Source organism: Sodiomyces alcalophilus (genome assembly GCF_042370955.1).
Source record: "Sodiomyces alcalophilus JCM 7366 unplaced genomic scaffold ACRALscaffold_1, whole genome shotgun sequence".
Taxonomy (NCBI): domain Eukaryota; kingdom Fungi; phylum Ascomycota; class Sordariomycetes; order Glomerellales; family Plectosphaerellaceae; genus Sodiomyces; species Sodiomyces alcalophilus.
Genome location: NW_027263532.1, coordinates 3,881,002 through 3,901,677, shown reverse-complemented (window position 1 = coordinate 3,901,677; position 20,676 = coordinate 3,881,002). Strand labels below are relative to the sequence as shown.

General features: G+C 57.2%; 4 protein-coding genes across 4 annotated transcripts; 2 read left to right on the top strand and 2 right to left on the bottom strand.

Moving 5' to 3' along the window:
* Positions 1 to 159: 159 nt before the first annotated feature.
* On the top strand, positions 160 to 12,861 carry ACRALDRAFT_1073586 (uncharacterized protein). The gene is made up of 5 exons (XM_071018121.1): positions 160 to 532; positions 615 to 772; positions 855 to 4,604; positions 4,914 to 10,584; positions 10,831 to 12,861. The coding sequence occupies exons 1-5, from the start codon at positions 478 to 480 to the stop codon at positions 12,438 to 12,440; spliced, it is 11,244 nt and encodes a 3,747-aa protein (XP_070879665.1). The 5' UTR covers positions 160 to 477; the 3' UTR covers positions 12,441 to 12,861.
* Positions 12,862 to 13,077: 216 nt separating this feature from the next.
* Positions 13,078 to 14,082, top strand: ACRALDRAFT_1078717 (uncharacterized protein; the record flags this gene model as incomplete). Its single annotated transcript, XM_071018805.1, has 1 exon — positions 13,078 to 14,082. One exon carries the CDS (start codon positions 13,078 to 13,080, stop codon positions 14,080 to 14,082), a length of 1,005 nt encoding a protein of 334 aa, XP_070879664.1.
* Positions 14,083 to 14,711: 629 nt separating this feature from the next.
* On the bottom strand, positions 14,712 to 15,991 carry ACRALDRAFT_1066868 (uncharacterized protein; the record flags this gene model as incomplete). The annotated part of the gene is made up of 2 exons (XM_071017397.1): positions 14,712 to 15,890; positions 15,947 to 15,991. The coding sequence occupies 2 exons, from the start codon at positions 15,989 to 15,991 to the stop codon at positions 14,712 to 14,714; spliced, it is 1,224 nt and encodes a 407-aa protein (XP_070879663.1).
* Positions 15,992 to 18,239: 2,248 nt separating this feature from the next.
* Positions 18,240 to 20,268, bottom strand: ACRALDRAFT_1038402 (uncharacterized protein; the record flags this gene model as incomplete). Its single annotated transcript, XM_071015099.1, has 2 exons — positions 18,240 to 19,287; positions 19,387 to 20,268. 2 exons carry the CDS (start codon positions 20,266 to 20,268, stop codon positions 18,412 to 18,414), a joined length of 1,758 nt encoding a protein of 585 aa, XP_070879662.1. The 3' UTR covers positions 18,240 to 18,411.
* Positions 20,269 to 20,676: the final 408 nt, after the last annotated feature.

The window sequence follows — 20,676 nt, the reverse complement described above, 5'->3', positions numbered from 1 at the left end:
AACTAATGGCGGACCAAAGATCTTCCGGTTCCTAGCGTCAATTGAATTGGTGACGGGATCCCCCAGCTTTTCGCGTTCAGAGAAATTTCACGTCTAAAGCCACCCTTGATTGTCAGCATCAACCCGAGTGCCTGCATTCGCATCATCCCTCCTCGCATACAAGTTTGGGATCCCACCAATTTGAAGCTCGGAGTAGCCTTTCACTACACACGAATGCAAAGGCCAACTACGGAATGGGGTCCTAGAAGCTCCCTTTGATTTCCTTCCTGTCTTTCTCCTTTCTTTGAACTGAATTAGAGATACCCCTCCATACCCACCTTCGATATCATCATCCTCATTCTCTAGATCTGGACCATACCCTCTCACCAACCAGTACTATCGCAAAGACCATCAACGATTACGACGACGCGGTCCGTTCCTCAACTCCATGACTAAACGAAGCGCTTGCAGCCTTCCATCGTCATAGGGACTGCCATCATGTCTGGCACGACGATAGACGATGTCGTCAAGCGACTCAGCACACCGGAGCTAGGTACGACCTCCTCGGCCACCTTCACTGTCACTCTTCACGTTCTGCAAGTCTCTACAGCAACTGACATCATCAATGGCAACAGATGCGAAGGTCAGGCTTGAGGCAGCAACTACCTTGCGAGACAGCTTGGATCACTACACTACCGGTCCCATCTACACACCTTTCCTGAAGAAGTTGATGCCCATCTTCATCAACATACTGAGGGGGCCATGTATCTTCCAAAGCAACTCCCCGGAGCAGGTAAGGAGACCGCATTGCCTCCTTACCCCGTCCCCGCGCGTTTCTTCCAAGCTCCGTGACCTTGTTCTGACAGTCCCCCCAGAAACTCCGCAACTGCATCCTAGAAATCCTCCACAGACTACCAACCGCCTACGTCCCGACCGAACCGTTCGAGCCCTACGCCGAAGAGATTGTCGACCTCCTCATGCAGCTTGTGCGGACCGATAACGAAGACAATGCCACGCTATGCGTCAAGGTCATCTCCGACATCATGCGGCACCAACATAAGGTGTTGGGGCAGAAGGTTCAGCCCTTCCTGTCGCTGATCCAGGATCTGTTCAGACAAATGGACAAAGTTGTGCGCGAGCAACTCGACAACACTTCCATACCTTCCAATGCCGCGGCCGGTGCGCCAGCGACCCCCGGGAGCTCCCAGACCAACTTTCAGTCCCCTCGACCCGGTTCGCCAGTCGCCTCCGCAACCGATCTCGGCCCCGATCCTCAACAGCAGAATCGTATGCTCATCAAGGGCATGTCATCATTCAAAGTTCTGTCGGAATGCCCCATCATCGTCGTCTCCCTATTCCCAGCGTACAAGAACCTTGTCGCCTCGAATGTGGCCGCATTCGTACCGCTCATCAAGGGCTTCCTGTGTCTGCAAGCGAGTGCGCAGAGACAAGCGCATGCAGATGCCAAAGCGAGGGGAGACATCTTCACGGGCGTCAGCCCTCTAATCAAGAACCGGGCGGCATTTGGTGAATTCATTGCCGCGCAAGTGAAGACCATGAGTTTTCTCGCCTACCTTCTGCGCCAGCACTCCCAGAAACTACAAGACTTTTTACCTACCCTGCCCGACATTGTCGTCAGACTCCTCAAGGACTGCCCGCGGGAGAAATCGAGCACGCGGAAGGAACTGCTTGTTGCTATTAGGCATATAATCAACTTCAACTTCCGCAAGATCTTCCTGCCCAAGATTGGCGAGCTACTAGACGAGAGGACCCTGATAGGGGATGGGCTCACCGTACACGAGACGATGCGGCCTCTCGCCTACAGTATGCTGGCGGACCTGATCCATCATGTTCGGGACCAGCTTACGGCCGACCAGATTCGCAGGACAGTGGAGGTCTACACGAAGAACCTGCAGGATACCTACCCGGGCACAAGCTTTCAGACTATGAGTGCGAAGCTGCTTCTGAACATGGCCGAGTGCATCGCCAGGCTTCCGGACAAGGTCGATGCGCGGCACTATCTGATGATGATCCTGAGCGCCATCGCGGACAAGTTCGAGGCCATGAATCGGCAGTACCCCAATGCCGTGAAGCTATCCAAGCTATACCAGCAGCAGACCGCCGACGGGAAGGTCGAGAGCTACCTCGCCGATAAGGACCAGCCCCCCGACTGGGATGAGACGGACATCTTCACAGCGATGCCTATCAAGACCAGCAATCCGCGCGAGAGAGGCGCGGACCCCGTCGCCGACAACAAGTTCTTGTTCCGAAACCTTATGAATGGATTGAAGAACACTTTCTATCAGCTCAGGGGATGCAACGCTGTCGCCAACGTCAACCTCCAGAACGCGCCGCCCCAGTGGCAAGACGTGGCCTATGGCTTTACCGCCGAGGAAGTCAAGGTCATCGTGAAGCTCTTCCGCGAGGGCGCCTATGTCTTCCGCTACTACGAGACCGAGAAACCCAGCAACGAGGCCCAGTACACATCCCCCGTCGAATACATGGCCAATTTCTACATGATCTCGAGCAGCAAGGAAGAGAAGGACCTGTTGGAGACGTTTGCCACGGTGTTTCACTGTATCGATCCTGCCACCTTCCACGAGGTCTTCCAGCAGGAGATCCCGTACCTGTACGACATGATCTTCGAGCACACGGGGCTGTTGCACATCATGCAATTCTTCCTAGCCAGCGAGGCCACGTCGCCGAGCTTTTGCGGCATGCTGCTGCGCTTCTTGATGGACAGAATAGACCAGGTCGGCTCGGCTGACATCAAAAGGTCCGCCATTCTGCTGCGGCTTTTCAAGCTGGCGTTTATGGCCGTCACCTTGTTCGCCAACCAGAATGAACAGGTCCTGCTCCCTCACGTCGTAGACATCGTCACCAAGTCCATCGAGCTTTCCACCCGCGCCGAGGAACCCATGAACTACTTCTTCCTCCTCAGGTCACTGTTCAGGAGTATCGGCGGCGGCAAGTTTGAGCACCTTTACAAGCAAATTCTGCCTCTGCTGGAGATGCTTCTTGATGTACTCAACACGCTCCTGATGGCCGCACGGAAACCGTCGGAGCGTGATCTCTATGTCGAGTTGTGCCTCACGGTGCCTGCCCGGCTGAGTAACCTGCTTCCGCACCTCAGTTTTCTCATGCGGCCCCTGGTGGTCGCCCTACGCGCCAGCACCGATCTCGTTGGGCAGGGTCTGAGGACCCTGGAGCTCTGTGTCGATAACCTCACGGCCGATTATCTCGATCCCATCATGGCGCCGGTCATTGACGAGCTCATGACGGCCCTGTTCGACCACCTCCGGCCCCATCCCTACAGCCATTTCCACGCGCATACGACGATGAGGATCCTCGGGAAGCTTGGCGGCAGGAATCGCAAATACATCACCGGCCCGCAGCCGCTCGACTTTAAGGATTTCGCAGATGATCCGACCACCTTCGACGTCAGGCTCGTCGGTTCGAAGAAGGATAGAGCTCTCCCTGCCGAACTGGGCATCGATCTAGCCATCCGCAAGCTCATGGAAACCCCCAGGCTGAGTAAAGGCAATCACCACTCGCGCCAGCACGACGGCTACTACAAGAAACAGTCCTTCCACTACATCAAGTCGCAGCTGAAGTTGAGGATCGGCTTCGATAACTTGCCAGACGATCTTCCGAGGTTGCTTCGTCTGCAGGCACAGGACTTCCTCGCCAGGAAACTCGACGCTGACCTATCGGCCTTCCAGGTCTCGGACCGAGAGAGGTCCATCCCCAAGAAGAATCAGCAGGACGCGCTGGTGAGGAGCCTGCTCAAAGCCGTCATGTTCGCGGAATCACTGCCCGACTTCAAGGAGGAGGCGAGCTCGTTCCTCGTCAACGTGGCGAGGCATTTCACCATCGTCGAGATTGGCCGGTCACTGGTCGACGCAAAACACGCCTACAGCCAGTTTAACCCCAACGCTGGCGAGGGACCTCTCTACATCTCCACCCGAGTTCTCTCCGACGCCATCGTCGAGTCGCTGTCGTCGGAACATCCCGACGTCCGGGATTCGGCGAAACGGGCCATTCGCGAGATCTACAACACGGCGACGGCCATCATGGGGTCAACCCATGCCGTGGCGCGCCTCCCCTTTGTCAACAACCTCTCCTCGACCTTTTGCCACGCGTGCTACGAGGAAGAGTGGTTTACCAAAGCCGGCGGCACCCAAGGCATCCACCTTCTCCTCACGGAACTGAACCTCGGAGACCAGTGGGCTGCCAGCAAGCAGACGGAGTTCATCCGAGCGCTCATGTATGTCGTCAAGGACATGCCTCAGGACTTGCCGGAGAAGACGAGGTCGACCGCGCAAGTGACCCTCGAAGCCCTTTTGCACAGGGTGACCAAGAACATCAAGAAGCAAGACGCTCTCCCGGTTCCGCTCCCCCAAGGCCAATCGCACCATCAGCACCGCAACCGGCTTCCACAGATTTGCATGCACTTCAACAGTGAACTCTCACACATGAACCGCCACGTCCGCGAGACGGCCAAGAGGTCGCTCGAACTCATCGCCAAGGCCGCGTCGTGCGAGGTATGGGAGCTCATTGCGCCGTACAAGGACCGATTCCTGCAGCCGATCTACTCGAAGCCCCTGCGCGCGCTGCCGTTTCCCGTCCAAATCGGCTACATCGACGCCATGACATACCACATGACGCTCAAGCATGACTGGGTCGTCTTTGACGAGCATCTGAACAGACTTTTAATGGAGTCCCTGGCCTTGGCTGATGCAAGCGACGAGTCGCTGGCGAACAAGCCCGCCGAATTCCGCACGCGCGAGTACATTGTGAATTTGCGGGTGGCCTGCATCAAGCTCCTGAGCACGGCCATGGGGTTCGACGACTTCGCCAAGGGACAGAATACCGCGGCGACGCGAGCCAAGATAGTATCCGTCTTCTTCAAGTCGCTGTACTCTGATTCAAAGGCCACCATAGATGCCGCCAACGATGCCTTGAAGTCTGTTTTGCAACAGACCAACAAGTTGCCCAAGGACCTTCTCCAGGGAGGCTTAAGACCCGTGCTGGCCAATCTTCAAGACCCCAAGAAACTCACATGCCACGGTCTCGACAACCTGGCCCGGTTGCTCAAGCTTCTCACGACGTATTTCAAAGTGGAGATTGGAGCTCGTTTGCTCGATCATGTCAAGGTCCTGGCCGAACCAACGGTGTTGCATCTCCTCTCCTTCACCTACTTTGAGCAACACACCCAGATGAAGGTTGTGGCGGCGGTTTTCAACATCTTCCACCTCCTCCCTCCGGCGGCCGAGACGTTCAAAGATCGCCTGATCGACCTGGTGTTGGATCTCGAGGAGAAACTGCGCCGTACACAGATCAGCCCCTTCCGCGCCCCGCTGTGCAAGTACCTCAATCGATATCCGGCCGAGATGTGGGCGTTCCTGCTACCGAAACTGGGCGAGCTGAAGTATGGTCGCTTCTTGGCCCAAGTCCTTGCCCACCCAGATAGCGGACCGCTCCGGAGCCAGGCTGCGTCCGCCGTGGACGGTCTCATCCAGACTTGCAACGCTCTCGCCGCCAAGGACCAGGGTGCCAAGTTGGTGGCCATCATTAACACCATCAACATGCTCCACTCCTTGAGCCAGTGGCCCGGCTCCGAAGGCTGGTTAGAGAAGAGGGAGGTTCTGGCATGGCTGAAACAGGCGGGCAAAGAGCTCGAGGGCGAGTTGCGGCGTTACTCCATTGCGCCCACGCTCCGGCTGCCGGCCTCTCAAGCCCTTGGGCAGGTGATGTCTATCTTCCTGAAGTCCCTCGAAAAGAATCAGAAGGACTTGGACTCGTTGCTCAGCTTGGTGGAAGCGGTCACGGCCGGGGACTTTCAAGACGCCCAACCGCTCATCTCATACATCTACAGGACCATCATCAACAGCGGTTCCGTCGACGTCTGGAAAGCCGCCGTTCTCAAATGCCTTGACGCGTACTCGTCCAAGAATGTCTCTCAGAAGATGAAGTGCTTCCTGCTGCACTACATCGTCAACCCCATCATCGCCATGGATGTCCAGAAGAACTGGAATGCGCCGCCACACGGAACTCCTCGCCTGATGGATCGGAGCGTCATCGACGCCGTCACCACCAAGATTTGGAAGACGCACCAGGACACCAGCCAAGATGCGGACGACTTGTCCCAGCCCGGGATCGACCACGCCAGGTTTGAGGTTCTCCAGCTGTCGGCCATGCTCGTCAAGTACCACCATCAGACCATCCAGGAAGCCAGGAAAGACATCATCAAGAGTTGCTGGACCTTCATTCGCCTCGACGATGTCGTCAACAAACATGCCGCATACGTTGTGATTGGGTATTTCATTGCCTTGTACGAGACGCCGGTCAAGATCGTCACACAGGTTTATGTGTCGTTGCTGAAGACGAACCAGAACGAAGGTCGCGCTCTCGTGACGCAGGCCCTGGAGCTGATCGCACCGGTCCTTCCGAAGCGGCTGGGCACGGCGCCTAATGACCGCAATGCGGCTTGGGCTGTTGCGCCGCGCAGGGTTCTTGCCGACGAAGGCTTGAACATCCAGCAGATGACGAGCACCTTCAACTTCCTCGTTCGCCACCCTGGTCTTTTTTACGAGTCGCGGGATAAGTACGCCATGCTCCTAATCACGTCCTTGAGAAAGGTGGCCATGCCTTCCAATGCCTCGCAGGAATCTAAGAAACTCGCCCTGAACATGATGTGGTTGATCTGGCTCTGGGAACAGAGGAGGGTAGAGGCTACGGGCGACGCCATGGCTCGCGATGTCAACATGTCTCTGTCCCCCACCGCGAGGAAGAGGAGGCTGGACGGTGAGCAGGTCACATCGTCACCACCGACGACGAAGCAGCTTCCGGCCGGCCAGAACGACTATCAGATCCCGCCAGTGGGACGTCTGAAGATGATTAGATACCTGATCGAGTTCATCGCCCAACTCAACGAGAGATATCAGCTCCCGTCGACGAAGACGAAGGAGCCGTCGCCCCTGAACGCTCTGCCGATGCCCCAACCTGAGCTGTACCAGAGGGCCATGGCACTTCTCTACAACCTGCTCCAACCGCGGTACTGGGCCGATTTGGACGTCGACCTGTTTCCCCATGTGACTGAAGCCGTTCTCGCAAGCGATAAGACGCAGGCTGTTCTGGCTACGGATCCCGCTGACAAGGACAAGTCGGACGACAAATTCCTGACGAGTGTGATCAACACGCTCCAGATTGTGAGGATTATTCTTCACTTCAAGTCGGACGACTGGATACAGAGGAACATTACGCCGATCCAAAAGGTTCTCGACAAATGCCTCAAGAGCGAGATTCCCGAGGTGCAGGACTGTTTGCACGTTGCGGACCCCAAGTTCGACGGCGGCCGGGATGTCAAGCCAACGATCAAACGAATCTTGGATTCCGTGCCGGAAGACGTGCCCATGGAAGATGCCGATGCGGAGGCTGATACGGAGGCCCAGACGTCCGAATTCATCCAGTCCCTGTCTACGATGGCCGGAGAGGCCATGGCGGCCGGCAACTACACCTCCGGAGTGAACCTCCTCTGGTCGCTGGGCCATCGCAAGCCCACGGTAATCGACCAGCACATTCCCGTCCTCATGAAAGCTCTCCAGAGCAAACTGGCCCGCGAACATGTTCAGCACTATACCATCCAAGCCAGCTTACAAATCAGTCCGGCCGTGAGCCGAGGTTCTGAGGCGTCTCCTCCGGCCGGGGAGATGTCGGCCGACGATCTCGAGATATCCACTACACTGATGCTCAGAGCGATGCAGACCATTTCTTCGCGGATGGAAGTATTGGGTGATCACCGGCGTCCTTTCCTCAGCGTCTTGGCGACTCTTGTGGAAAAGTCGATGCACATGACGCTGTGCGAGGAGATACTCTCCATGGTCGAAGGCTGGGTGTTCAGGTCCGAGGGAACATGGCCCACACTCAAGGAGAAGACGGCTGTTCTCCATAAGATGCTCTCGTTTGAGCACCGGCAGGACCCGACGATGCTATCCAAGTTTTTACATCTCGTCATCCGGATCTACGAAGACCCCAAGATTGCCCGAACAGAGCTCACCGTCCGGATGGAGCATGCCTTCCTGATCGGTACAAGGGCGCAAGACGTCCACATGCGCAACCGGTTCATGGCCATCTTCGACAAGAGCCTCTCCAAGACGGCCACCGCCCGGTTCTCTTATGTGCTGACGTCGCAGAACTGGGACACGCTCGCCGACAGTTTCTGGCTCGCTCAGGCGTCCCAGCTCCTTCTGGGCGGTGTCGAGCTCAACACTGCGGCCCAGTTACATCACGCCGATTTCAGAATCATGCCCATCAGTCGGCTGTGCGCAGTTTACGCCAAGGACACCAGAGAACCGTCGAACATGGCGGACGACAAGTACGACGCCCTCGTTGCGCAACATCGTCGGTTCATGAGCGAGATTGCCGACCTCAAAGTACGCGACTTTATCGAGCCGCTCACTCAGCTCCAACATGCCGACACGTCGTTGGCCCATCAGCTCTGGGTGACCCTGTTCCCGCTCTACTGGTCGGCCACGGCTCGGGATGAACGGACAGACTTGGAACGGGGCATGGTGACGCTCTTGACCAAGGATTACCACAGCCGGCAGATCGACAAGCGGCCGAATGTGGTCCAGTCTCTCCTGGAGGGCGCGGCCAAGGCGTGGCCAGACTGCAAGATGCCTCCGCATGTGCTCAAGTACGAGGCCAAGACGTACGATGCCTGGTACACGGCCCTCGTCCAGCTGGAAAAGGCGGCCATGAAGCCCGAGGTCGAGTCGGCCAAGGTACGCGAGAGCAACCTCGACGCCCTCGTCGAACTGTACGCCACGCTGCAGGAGGACGATATGTTCTACGGGACGTGGCGGCGTCGATGCCAGTTTGTCGAGACGAATGCGGCCCTCTCGTACGAGCAGAACGGCATGTGGGACAAGGCACAGAAGATGTACGAGGCGGCGCAGATCAAGGCTCGGACCGGGGTGGTTCCCTTCTCGCAAGGAGAGTACATGATCTGGGAGGACCATTGGGTACTCTGCGCGCAAAAGCTCCAGCAATGGGATATCCTCCAAGACTTTGCCAAGCACGAGAACTTCCAGGACCTGCTCCTCGAGTGCGCCTGGCGCAACACGGAGATGTGGCAGGACAGCGCCCAGCGCGAAGCCTTGGACACGCTCATCAAGGGGGTCATGGACGCGCCGACGCCGCGTCGGGCTTTCTTCCAGGCGTTCATGTCGCTGCTCAAGTTCTACAACAAGCAGGAGTCGCATGTGGATTTTGCGAAATCGTGCGACGAGGCCATCCAGCTCTCGATCCGGAAGTGGCACCAGCTGCCGCAGCGACTCACGCGGGCACACGTGCCTCTGCTGCAGAACTTCCAGCAGCTGGTGGAGCTGCACGATGCGCAGGTGATTTGCCAAAGCTTGGCGGGCACGACGCAGGCCAATCTCGACGTCAAGTCGGGCGAGCTCAAGCTTCTCCTCGCCGCGTGGCGGGACAGGCTCCCCAACGTCTGGGATGACATCACGGCGTGGCAGGACCTGGTTACTTGGCGGCAGCACATCTTCGGACTCATCAACCAGACGTACCTGCAGCTGCTCCCCCAGCAGGGCAGCGGGCAAAACACCAGCGGGGCGTCGTTCGCCTACCGTGGCTATCACGAGACGGCGTGGATCATCAACCGGTTCGCGCACGTGGCGCGCAAGCATAACCTGCCTGAGGTCTGTATCAGCCAGCTCAGCCGCATCTACACGCTTCCGAACATTGAGATCCAGGAGGCGTTCTTGAAGCTGCGAGAACAGGCCAAGTGCCACTACGAGAACCCGGACGAGCTCACCAGCGGACTGGACGTGATCAACAACACGAATCTTGGCTACTTCAACCCGCCGCAGAAAGCCGAGTTTTACACGCTCAAGGGCATGTTCCTGGAGAAACTGAGCCAGAAGGAAGAAGCGGACCAGGCGTTCGGCACGGCCTTGTTCTTTGACATCACGGCGGCCAAGGCGTGGGCCGAGTGGGGATACTTCAACGAGCGGAAATTCAAGGAGGATCCGACGGACCTCAACTCGGCGCGGCAGGCGGTGACTTCATACCTGCAGGCGGCGGGAAGCTACAAGAACGCCAAGTCCCGGAAGCTCCTCTCGCGCATACTGTGGCTCCTGAGCCTCGACGACGCGAACGGGACCATCGCGGCAGGGTTCGACGACTTTAAGGGCGAGACGCCCATCTGGTACTGGATCACGTTCATCCCTCAGCTGCTGACGGGTCTGGGTCACAAAGAGGCGCCTCGGGTGCACCAGATTCTGACCAAGATTGCCAAGTCGTACCCGCAAGCGCTCTACTTCCAGCTGAGGACCAACAGAGAGGACATGGCGGTGATCAAGAAGAACCAGGAGGCGAAGGAGAGGGCACGCCAGCGGGCGCAGTCGGCGGCTTCCAATGGCCAGCCGAGCGCCGCGTCTCCCCAGCTGCCAAGGCAAGATGGTGGTGCTGCTGCTACTCCCACTGCTGCTGCTACTCCGGGTGGCGGTTCGAGACCGGGCACAGCCGGCGGAGAGATGTCTACACCCACGCCTGGCGCTGTTAAGACGGAGCCTGGCGCGACGAACGGTACAATCACGAACCGAGGCTCTTCTGCTGCTCCTCCGGGGGGTATTGCGAATGTGCAGGGCCAGCCGACGGCCCAGCAGCAGCAGCAGCCGCAGCAGCAACAGAACCCGATGCAACAGCCGGGACAGCAGCCGGGGCAACAAGCGAATCAACAACGGTCGGGTACCCCCCATCAAGCGCAGCAACGGCCACCGTCTCAGCAGCTGCAGCAGGGACAGGTACAGGCGGCAGCGGCGGCGGCGGCAGCAGCGGGTCGCGGGCAGAAGCGACCGCCTTGGGAGCTCACGGAGGAAATCATGAGCCACCTCAAGTCGGCGTTCCCGCTCCTCGCGTTGTCGATGGAGACGATGGTGGACCAGATCCAGAAGAATTTCAAATGCCCGCCCGACGAGGACGCGTATCGGCTCATTGTGGCGCTGCTCAATGACGCGCTGGCATACGTCAGTCGCATGCCGTCTTCGTACGCCAAGATCAAATTACCACCGGCGACAGAGACGAACATTGTACGATTCGCAGACACGATCCTGCCGGCACACATCAAGAAATCGTTCGAGGCGGATTTCGTGGAAGTCAAGCCGACGATGGACGAGTACATTATGAAGCTGCGGCACTGGCGGAACAAGTTTGAGGAGAAGCTCGACCGGCGGCAGACGCGGGTCAACCTGGAAGCATTCTCGCCGCATCTCAGCGAGTTCCGGTACCAGAGGTTCGACGACGTGGAGATTCCCGGGCAATATCTCGAACACAAGGACAAGAACCAGGACTTTATCCGCATCGAGCGATTCCTGCCCAACGTGGACCTCGTGCGGTCGATCAACGCGTCGTACCGGCGGCTCCGGATCCGTGGGCACGACGCCAGCGTGCACTCTTGGGTGGTGCAGCACCCGGCGGCGCGGCACTGCCGGCGGGAGGAGCGCATCCTGCAGCTGTTCCGGCAGCTCAACCAGACGCTGAACAGGAGGAAGGAGAGCCGCCGGCGCGACCTGCAGTTCACGCTGCCGCTGATGGTACCGCTGGCGCCGCACATCCGCATCGTGCAGGAGGACACGTCGTACGTGGCGCTCCAGGGGGTGTACGAGGACCACTGCCGGCGGCACGGCATGTCCAAGGACGACCCGGTGCTGTTCACGATGGAGAAGCTGCGCGGGGTGCTGGACACGAAGAACCCGAAGCACGGCGAGCAGAGCGCGACGGCGCGGCTCGAGGTGTTCAACGCGATCCAGGAGAAGTGGGTTCCCAACACGGTGGCGCTGGAGTACTTCCAGAAGATCCTGCCGGACTTTTCTGCGTTTTGGCTCTTCCGGCGGCAGTTCTCGTACCAGCTGGCGACGCTGACGTTCATGACGTACATCCTGTACATGCACAACCGGTACCCGCAAAAGATGAACATTGCGCGGTCGTCGGGCAACATTTGGGGCTCGGAGCTCATGTCGTTCCTCAGCCCGAACAAGCCCTTCTTCCACAACCCGGAGCCGGTGCCGTTCCGGCTGACGCCCAACCTGCAGATGCTGATGGGCCCGCTGGCGATGGAGGGCATCTTCAGCTGCGCGCTGATGGCGACGGCGCGGTGCCTGCTGGTGCCGGAGCACGGGCTGGAGCACGCGCTGACGCTGTTTGTGCGGGACGAGATGATTTACTGGTTCACGAGCTCGCACCGGGTGGTCCAGATGACGGAGCAGCAGCTCCGCGAGTCGGTGCAGCTCAACACCGAGTCGATTGTCAAGAGGGCGGCCAGCCTGGCGCAGAGTCCGACGAGCAACTTGCCGGCCAACCAGACGGTGATTGATTTGATTGCCAAGGCGGTCAATCCGATGAACCTGGCGCAATGCGATGCTCTGTGGATGCCGTATCTGTGAGGTTGCCTTTGCTGTTTTACTAGTTATGGCTTTGCTTTTGTTGATTTCGGAATGGGAACGAATCGAGTCTCCTATGGAAGTGAGCATGGCGTTTATAGGAGAGTCGGAACTGGTTGAGGGACTGTATCCCGTAGTATTCAGGGAGTTGCGGGTAAAAAGGGGTTGGAACATAATTCTTAGTGAGAACATGGTTCTCTTTCAATGTATTATTTGCAGTTGACTTGTCAGTTGTCTTGGACGAAGTTGAGTCTTGCAACTGTCTCTTCTCTGTCTGCAACTTGTACTGCGACTTGTCACTCACTGCCACTCGAGTACCTCTCAAGTACTCAAGTACCTACTCACTCCAGTACTCATGTACCGACTTGTCAAGCACCGTGTCGCGCATCTCCTGACACAGTGAGGAACTTTCACCTCAATTCCCTCAAAAGACAACTCACCACTCATTAATATGATTTTATTTCGCCGTTTATAACCTCAGTCCCAATGGGTATCGCTCACCTCCATTCATATAACCAATTGGGCCATATATCTTACCGGCACAAATAGAAATTTATAACTACATGTATCCTATGAATTCCAAGCAATTTAAACAGAAACCCTGACCATCTCCACCACCACCACCACCACCACCACCACCATGTCACCCTCGGAAGAGCTTCTCGACGAAATAGAAGCCCTCAACTCCATCTACGGCGACGGCACACTCATCCCCTCCCCCTCCCCCGAGAACCAAAACACCTACATCCTCGTCCTTCCCGCCCCCGACGACCATGGCGCCGCTCTAGACCCGACCAGCACGGCCGACCAACCCTCCAACCGCCTCTCCCTACGCCTCTCCTTCCCCCCCTCCTACCCTGCCTCCGAACCCCCCGTAGTCCTCGCAACCCATTCCGCAGGCGCCAACGCCAAACCCGGCGCCGCAGCCCACGCCCTCAGCCTCTTCCGCGAAAGCGTCCTTGCCACCTTTTCCCCGGGGACAGTATGCCTCTTCGACGCCCTCGAAGATTTCCACACCCGGGCATCGCAGTCCCCCGCCAACCCCGTCTTCTTCCCCGAGGCAAACTCCGAACCCGAATCGACTATACCAGCAAATGACCCGAACCATGGACCTGTGAAGGGGGGAGAACACAACGACAACGACGACAACGACAGCCCGTCAGACCCATCCCTAGGCCCAGAACCCCCCTGGGTGCTCTCCGACCCCTACACCGAACTCAAATCCACCTTCCTCGCCCGCGCCGCCCCAGTCTCCTCCCCCGCCCAGGCCTCATCCTACGTCTCGCACCTCCTCGCCACGGACCGCCGCGCCCGCGCCGCAACCCACAACATCACCGCCTGGCGCATCCGCGCCCGCGGGCCCGACGGGACCCCGATCCACGGGTCGTCGTTCCAGGATTCCGACGACGACGGGGAGACCGCCGCGGGGGGACGCATGCTGAGGCTTCTCCAGCTCATGGACGCTTGGGACGTGGTGGTGGTCGTGACGAGGTGGTATGGTGGGCAGAAGCTTGGGCCGAGGCGGTTTGCTGTTATTAATTCCGTTGCGCGGGAGGCGGTTGTGCGGCTTTTGGGGGAGGGGCCGGGGGGGAAGGCGGGTGGAGGACGGGGTGGTGATGCTGGGGGCAAGAAGAAGGGGAAGTGAGGGGGATGAGATGGACGTGGTGGGACGCTGAAGGTGGAAGATGGAAAATAAAATAGAAGAGAAAATAGAAGAGTAAGGGAAATAGATGGGAAGAAAGAGGGAAGATAGGGGGTGGAAGATGGAAGATGGCAAAGCAATCAGGCCAACAGTCGTCACAGCGTTGAATGCCGCAAATTGTATAGTTGGATCAGACAGGATACCTCAATAGACGGAGAAGCACGGTTTCTCGTATCGACTTGTCAAATATCATTGACATCTAAGAACGCAGCCAGAACCCCATATGCCAGCCAGAACCCCATATGCCAGCCAGAACTCATATGCCAGCCAGAACTCATATGCCAGCCAGAACTCATATGCCAGCCAGAACTCATATGCCAGCCAGAACTCATATGCCTTCTGCCAGACGCCGTAGCAAACCACTTGTAAAGATTCCAGGCCACTCCTTGTTTTGGCACCAACACCTGACCCCTAGCATGGACGCCGTCTCGTCCTCCTTCAGAACCATGCCGCAAGGCGATAGACGACTGCTTTCAGGCATAGCCCTTCCTGATCAGAGAATCCACAATCCTCGCCACCAGAGGCAGGGCCCGGAATTTCCTCGCAAACCCTCGCAGCGCTCGGGAGGGGCCCTAGACCTCCTCGGCCATAAGAGGTCGCAGAATCTCCAGCGCCTGAGCCGCCTGCTCGGGCGAGAGGATGACGGTGCCGGCGCAGGCGGTCGACAGATACGACATGCCCGGGCGCGTCATGGTCAGCTCCTGGACAATCTTGCCGGCGACACCGCAGACGATGCCCGTCGCTTCGAACGGCATGTTGACGAGGTCGAGGGAGATGGGCACGAGCTCGTTGCCCCGGTCGCCAATCAGGATGTCGCCGAACAGCGGGAGCAGGTTGCGGTCCAGCAGCAGGGATGGCGGGTCTTCAATGGCCATGGTGAGCGAGAAGAAGCGCGGCTGGGAGACGAGAGCAGATATGAGGCTCGCATAGAGCCGAGCGTCGACCGTGTCGATCCACAAAGGCTGAGGCGGGTGACGGCCGTTGGCACCACCATTCCTGCCGTAGCCGGACTGCGAGAACCGCCGCGGGGAATCCTCGATGTAGCATTCGCCGATGCCCGTTCCCCTCAAGTAGGCGTCGCGGGCGCTCAGCTGGACCAGGCGCAGGCCATCTTGGACGATCGGCTCAACGCTACGCTTCTTAAGCTGGTTGAACGTGCGGCTGAACAGCTCGGCAATGGTCGCCGGAGAAGGCGCGGCAACGGGTGCGATGGTCGGAGTGATGTAACCGTGGCGGCTGGCCACGAAGCTGTCCTTTTCGTAGCGGTGGAGGACGAACCCGCGCTCGGTGAGGGCCTTGACCACCAACTCGCGGTCCTTGGCAGGTACCAGGATAAAGTCGGAATAGTAGGTAGAGATGAAGAAGATGGAGATGCCGGCGAGGGCCAGCGGGCAGGTCAACTCCAGGATGCGGCTAACAATGTCAATGTCACCGCTAATGACGGAAAGGACAAGGTAGGGCTCCTGAGAGATGAAGGCAGACTTCCGAGCCTCCTTGGGAATGGCGGCGATGGCGGGCTCAAAGACAGAACGGGCCCACGAAGTGTGGCAGACGACGGAGCACTCGAGAGGCGTGACTGAGACGTTGAGGAAGGTGTGTTGGTCGTCGCTAGTGAGGCCCTCGAGGTCGTGGTCGGGCCATTGCCGGCTCGAGTTGACCGTCTGCGTCTGGGGGAGGAGGACACCGAGGACGGGTTGAAGGAAATTGGCGTATAATTCCGGAGGGAAGTGGATGAGAGAGAATGTGCCGGGCTAGAAAAGAGGTCAAAGGTGAGAAAGTAAGCTGGTGTATATGGTATACCACTCACCAGAAACGTGATCTGGACGTTCATAGCTGAGGGTATGGACGCCATGATGACAGTCTTTTGAGTTGGGCCATGAAAGACGTATGTCCTTCCTCCGATTCTCCTGGCCGGCTTCTTTACTCCGTCTGGAAAATGCTGAGAGAGGTCGGCGGCCAAGTTCCAAGTCGAAATGTAAACAAGTCGAGCGATGCTTCCTAGCGTCCCGTCATTGAGTGTAGGTAATAAGGACGGCCAGCTAACCGTGCCGACGACGCTAGCAGCGGCAGCAGCAATCAAGGGTCTAAACGAAGCCGAAAATGGTTGGCGCCGCTGTCGGTGAGAGGGCGTTGGCGGCTGCAAGATAAGGATATGTGGGAGGCTATGGGTCGTTACGATAAAGGCGCCCAATGCCGATCCGCGACTAAGGCAATGAGGTGAGAGAAACTGCTCAAGGGCCTGACACAGCCAATATCGATGCAATGCGGTTTTCCAAGTCGGCCGAGCTAGGAGATAGCTCTAGGGCGTGAAAGGGGCTGATAGACTATCACTGTCAGGTGAACTAGCTAGCCGTGATCGGGGTGGAGGGCCATAGACAAATAGTAGTTGTTGTTTCTCCCGATTGCGATGATTGGTACGACACGAAGATGGACGAGTCCAAATAAAGAGAAGGGGGAAAAGAGCACCCGCACTTTTTGTGAGGACCGTTCAGAACTAGCACGAAACGCTAGAGAAGAGGGTGGTGAGACGAGCGGGAAATGACAGATATATGAAAGTTGACCACTAAGAGGACTTGTCGGAGAGGTTAAATGGTCATGGAGGGCAGGCCAGGGCCCTTGACGCCATGTGTGATGAGTCGAGTCGGTCGTCTCAACTTGAGATGAACAAATGGGGCTGGTCATTCGTAACTCGCGATTCGTGATCACAGGTCATGAACTCACCCATCCCATCCCTATGGTTTGCTGGCCTACCTGCCCTCCGAAGTCTTGAAAGACCAAGGGATTCTGTAGTCACACGCACATGCAGCTAGGCATGTACTAGTCATCTTCTCCTTTCTTCGACTTTGTCTTGCCGAGAGAAATGAAAGCAAAGGGCAACCTAGGCGCGTAGGAGCAGAGAGCAAGGCGGTGAATTAAATAACTGAATATTCTGTGCCTGTCCGCACCTAAAAGTCAATAATACGCATGTTAGGAGCAAACTGCCTCTAGTTTTTGTATAGGTTAATCACGCATCGATTGCCAACAGTCTGGTCTAGGGCGACGACGGACAACACCAGCAAGCAACCCTGAAAGATCAGATTCAAATCAAGAGTGTAAGCTTGGATTTGACAGGATGGACGCCATATTTGCTGCAGCAAGACCCGACAGCGGGAATACGATGTGCATAGCTTGCGGCGATGCTGGCGATAGGTAGTGCGTCAAGCGGAGATGATGTGGTGGCGTTGTGGTGGGAGGTTGAGGTGGTAAGGAATAAATGAAGGTGTGACGCTACACCCTGATGGTGATGTCGGAAAGCCGGCAATGGGACTCCGGTTGCTTGGCATAGGGATGTGCGATAACGAATGTGGGGAAAGGGTGGATTGGCTGCGTGGGGGACACCTACGAAGTATTTCGTAAGGTACCCTTCGTAAGGCATGATTCCCGCAACTCCAACGAGGAAGGATGCACTGGATTGCCCCTACCTTTGCGCCTACGAAGTACATAGTCATCGTGCTTCGTGGTTTCCCCGCCACTATTCCTTCCCGATCACCCACTGTCAGGTGGGGTGGGAGCCCTCAAGGTTGGCGATATGTGGGTAGGTGCAGCCCTACCCTCGACAGGTCGTTCCTACCTAGCAAGGCAAGGAGAGGGGATTTGATACCCGCACTACTGAGTAGTACTACGAATGCATTGTCGTCATAGCTTGCTAACGTCGATCAATCCCAATGCTCTTCAAGTGCAGGGAGGTCGATCATGTCACCCTCCACCCGTCGTGTAGCTGTCGTCCTGTTATACACAAAACGCAACACTGTCGCCTCACTCATCATCAAGCCTGGACATATCTACCGTGTTTATCCATTTCTACCGTATCCACGGCGCTGTTCACCCTGCGCTTCTCAAACAACGAATTTCGACTGCTTTCTCAAAGGGAGTGGCGCGTCTCGACATGACCTCCATGGATCACGCAACACCATTATCTCCATGTTGGCGACAACTTCATTTTTCCACGTATTTAACGGCCATGCAGGGCACCTGGCTATTATAACCTCCACTCTATTTAACACGGCCGTCGAATCCGTGTCCAGGTCTCGTCGAGTCGCATCAAAAGACAACTCTTCTCCAGCAAGACACGTACCTGTACGTCTTCTCTACTCAGCCTAAAGCGTCTAGAAACCAATAATGCGTCGCTCTCTGAATATACCATACGCCAGATGGAATGCCGTCTGAGTATCGTTGCGAATCATTGGAAGCGACGCGCTCAAAGAACAGCAGCTCTTCTCCATCCAACCTCTCTCACTTCTTGATGCCAACCACAACGAGATTGCGCGGGCTCTGCTTATAGTCAAACACCGTCTCTACCCAACAATCCTGAACCACGTCTGCGTGCTCCTTGAGGAACAGCCATCGGTCCGTCACAATGGTCGACTCGACGATGCACGCGCTAAACGCCATCAAACTCCAGATGCCCGCCACCTCCCTGCCCCGGCTCATGTACTTCGCCTCGTACCACTCCAGTTCCTCGTCGCTCATGTCCGACATCTTGGCCTGTACCATCTTGCTGTACTTGCCGTACTCCGGGTTCGTCGTCAGTTTGGCCACGGCGCCCCTGACGTACTCTTTGAACGAATTGAAGCACTGCTTCCGGAGCGACCCCACGATGATGGGGTTCGTGCTCACGTTAAACGGCGTCTCCACGTCGTTCTCGTCTCGCTCCTTCTCCACCTCGCCCTCGCGGTGGTACACCTTGGCGATGACCCCTTTGTCCAGGAAAATCTTCTGGAGCACCGACCGGAAGAGGTTCCGCGTGAAAAAGTGGTGACTCTCCCCCTCTCCCCAGTTATATGGTGCCTGGCACGCCATCATCCTCGCCGTGATGTTGAACCGTATCCCGTCCCCCTTGTACGTCGACAGCCGCTGGCTCAGCGGGAAGCCCTCCGGATCGAACCGCGTCGACTCGGCAAACACCCGCCCGTTGACCGCCTGCAGACTGGGTCGCACGTACGGGAACTTGTACGTCGGCGGTCCCAGCTTCTCCGTGAGGAGGTTGTAGCAGCAACCCACGATAGCTACCGTCTGAATGCTGGGATTCATGACGAGCGACCGGATGCCGTAGTGCGAGAGGTTTCCGCAGGAGTGGATGGACATGGCCATCATCCTCAGCTCCTTCTCCTTTTTTGTTTTTGTGTCTGTGTTTGTGTCTGTATTTGTGCCTGTGCCTGTGCCTGTGCCTGTCTCTGCCTCTGCCTCTTCGGTCTTTTCCGCCAGCACTTGTTTCTCGATTTTCGCAATCACATCCGATAAATCACCGCTTTCCAGCCTACTGACCACATACGACACTGTGCCCTTGCCCGGCACCCTGACAGCCTTTTGTGCCAGCTCTTTCGACGATCGCAGATCGGCTGCGGGATCAGTCGTGATCCTGTGAGCGTTGGCCGCTCTGTTCAATGCCTTGGGCGTCAACTGATCCTCGGGCGTCTGGCTGTCGACCATCTGCAGCCACATTTTCTTGTTGCGGTGGACCTTCACCCGCGTTGATAGCCCTGCTTGCACATCCAAGTGCTTGGAAGCCTGGATGTTGTGCTCGCGTCCTTCCACGGCGACGATGTGCCGGTTGTAAGGGGGCAACGCCAGCGTCCGCCCGAGATAGTTCTGCCCGCTGCCAAAGTCCACCAGATGCGTGATGTCCTTGCCGTAGTGCTTCTCGACGCTCCCCGTGAGCCTGTCGATGTACTCGGCAAAGTTGGACACCTCATGGATCTTCTTGGGCTTCATGCCCAAAGCCACCGTCCGGGTCAACTTGGGCGGCTTCGGGCCCCCAAACTCACGGCGCAGCGACAGCCGCCTGACGTCCCGAATGTACTTTTCCAGGCTAGGGGGAGGACGGGAACCCTCTGGGATGGCGTCCAGGTCATCTCGCAAGAGAAGGTCGACGAAACCCATGGGCTCGAGCGATAAGATGAACGCCTTCCACTCCTCTGGGACGCTGATCTCGAAGAGGCTGCGTTCTGCGACGAAAAAGTCGTTCAAGTGGACGCCGCCAGCAAACATCTGAAACATGTCCGCCGTACTGGCGAATTCGAGTAAGGACTCGACGTATTCCTCGGCCGAGGAAAATTCATCCCCATAAGGGAGAGGCTTTTCCGGTATCATCTTGAGTGGAGGAGCGGCTGAGAGGGGGATAATCCTTGTGGACAAAAAATAAGATGCGACCTCCGATAATCTCAAAGTAGAAAAGAAGAAAGTAAACTAGCCTCAGTATCTTCACTTACACCGATTTGTTTGCTTCGTAGATGAACCACCCAAGAGGGTCAGGACCCCTCCCCTGACGATCTTTGGTGGGGTTAGGAAATTTTCTCGGTGAAGCCCACTTTCCTATTTCGGACCCTCGGTATGTCTCGGTGAGTCAGTACTGTACGACGTACCTGATACATACCTGAATATTCAGCCGAAGAAGTGCCGAGACATTGATTGGTCGTCCTCCTTTCAACGTCATCCCTATCTCTTCCTACCCCAACAACCCCGACTCGAAGCCGTCTAACCACTTCGCGCCGATGCCGA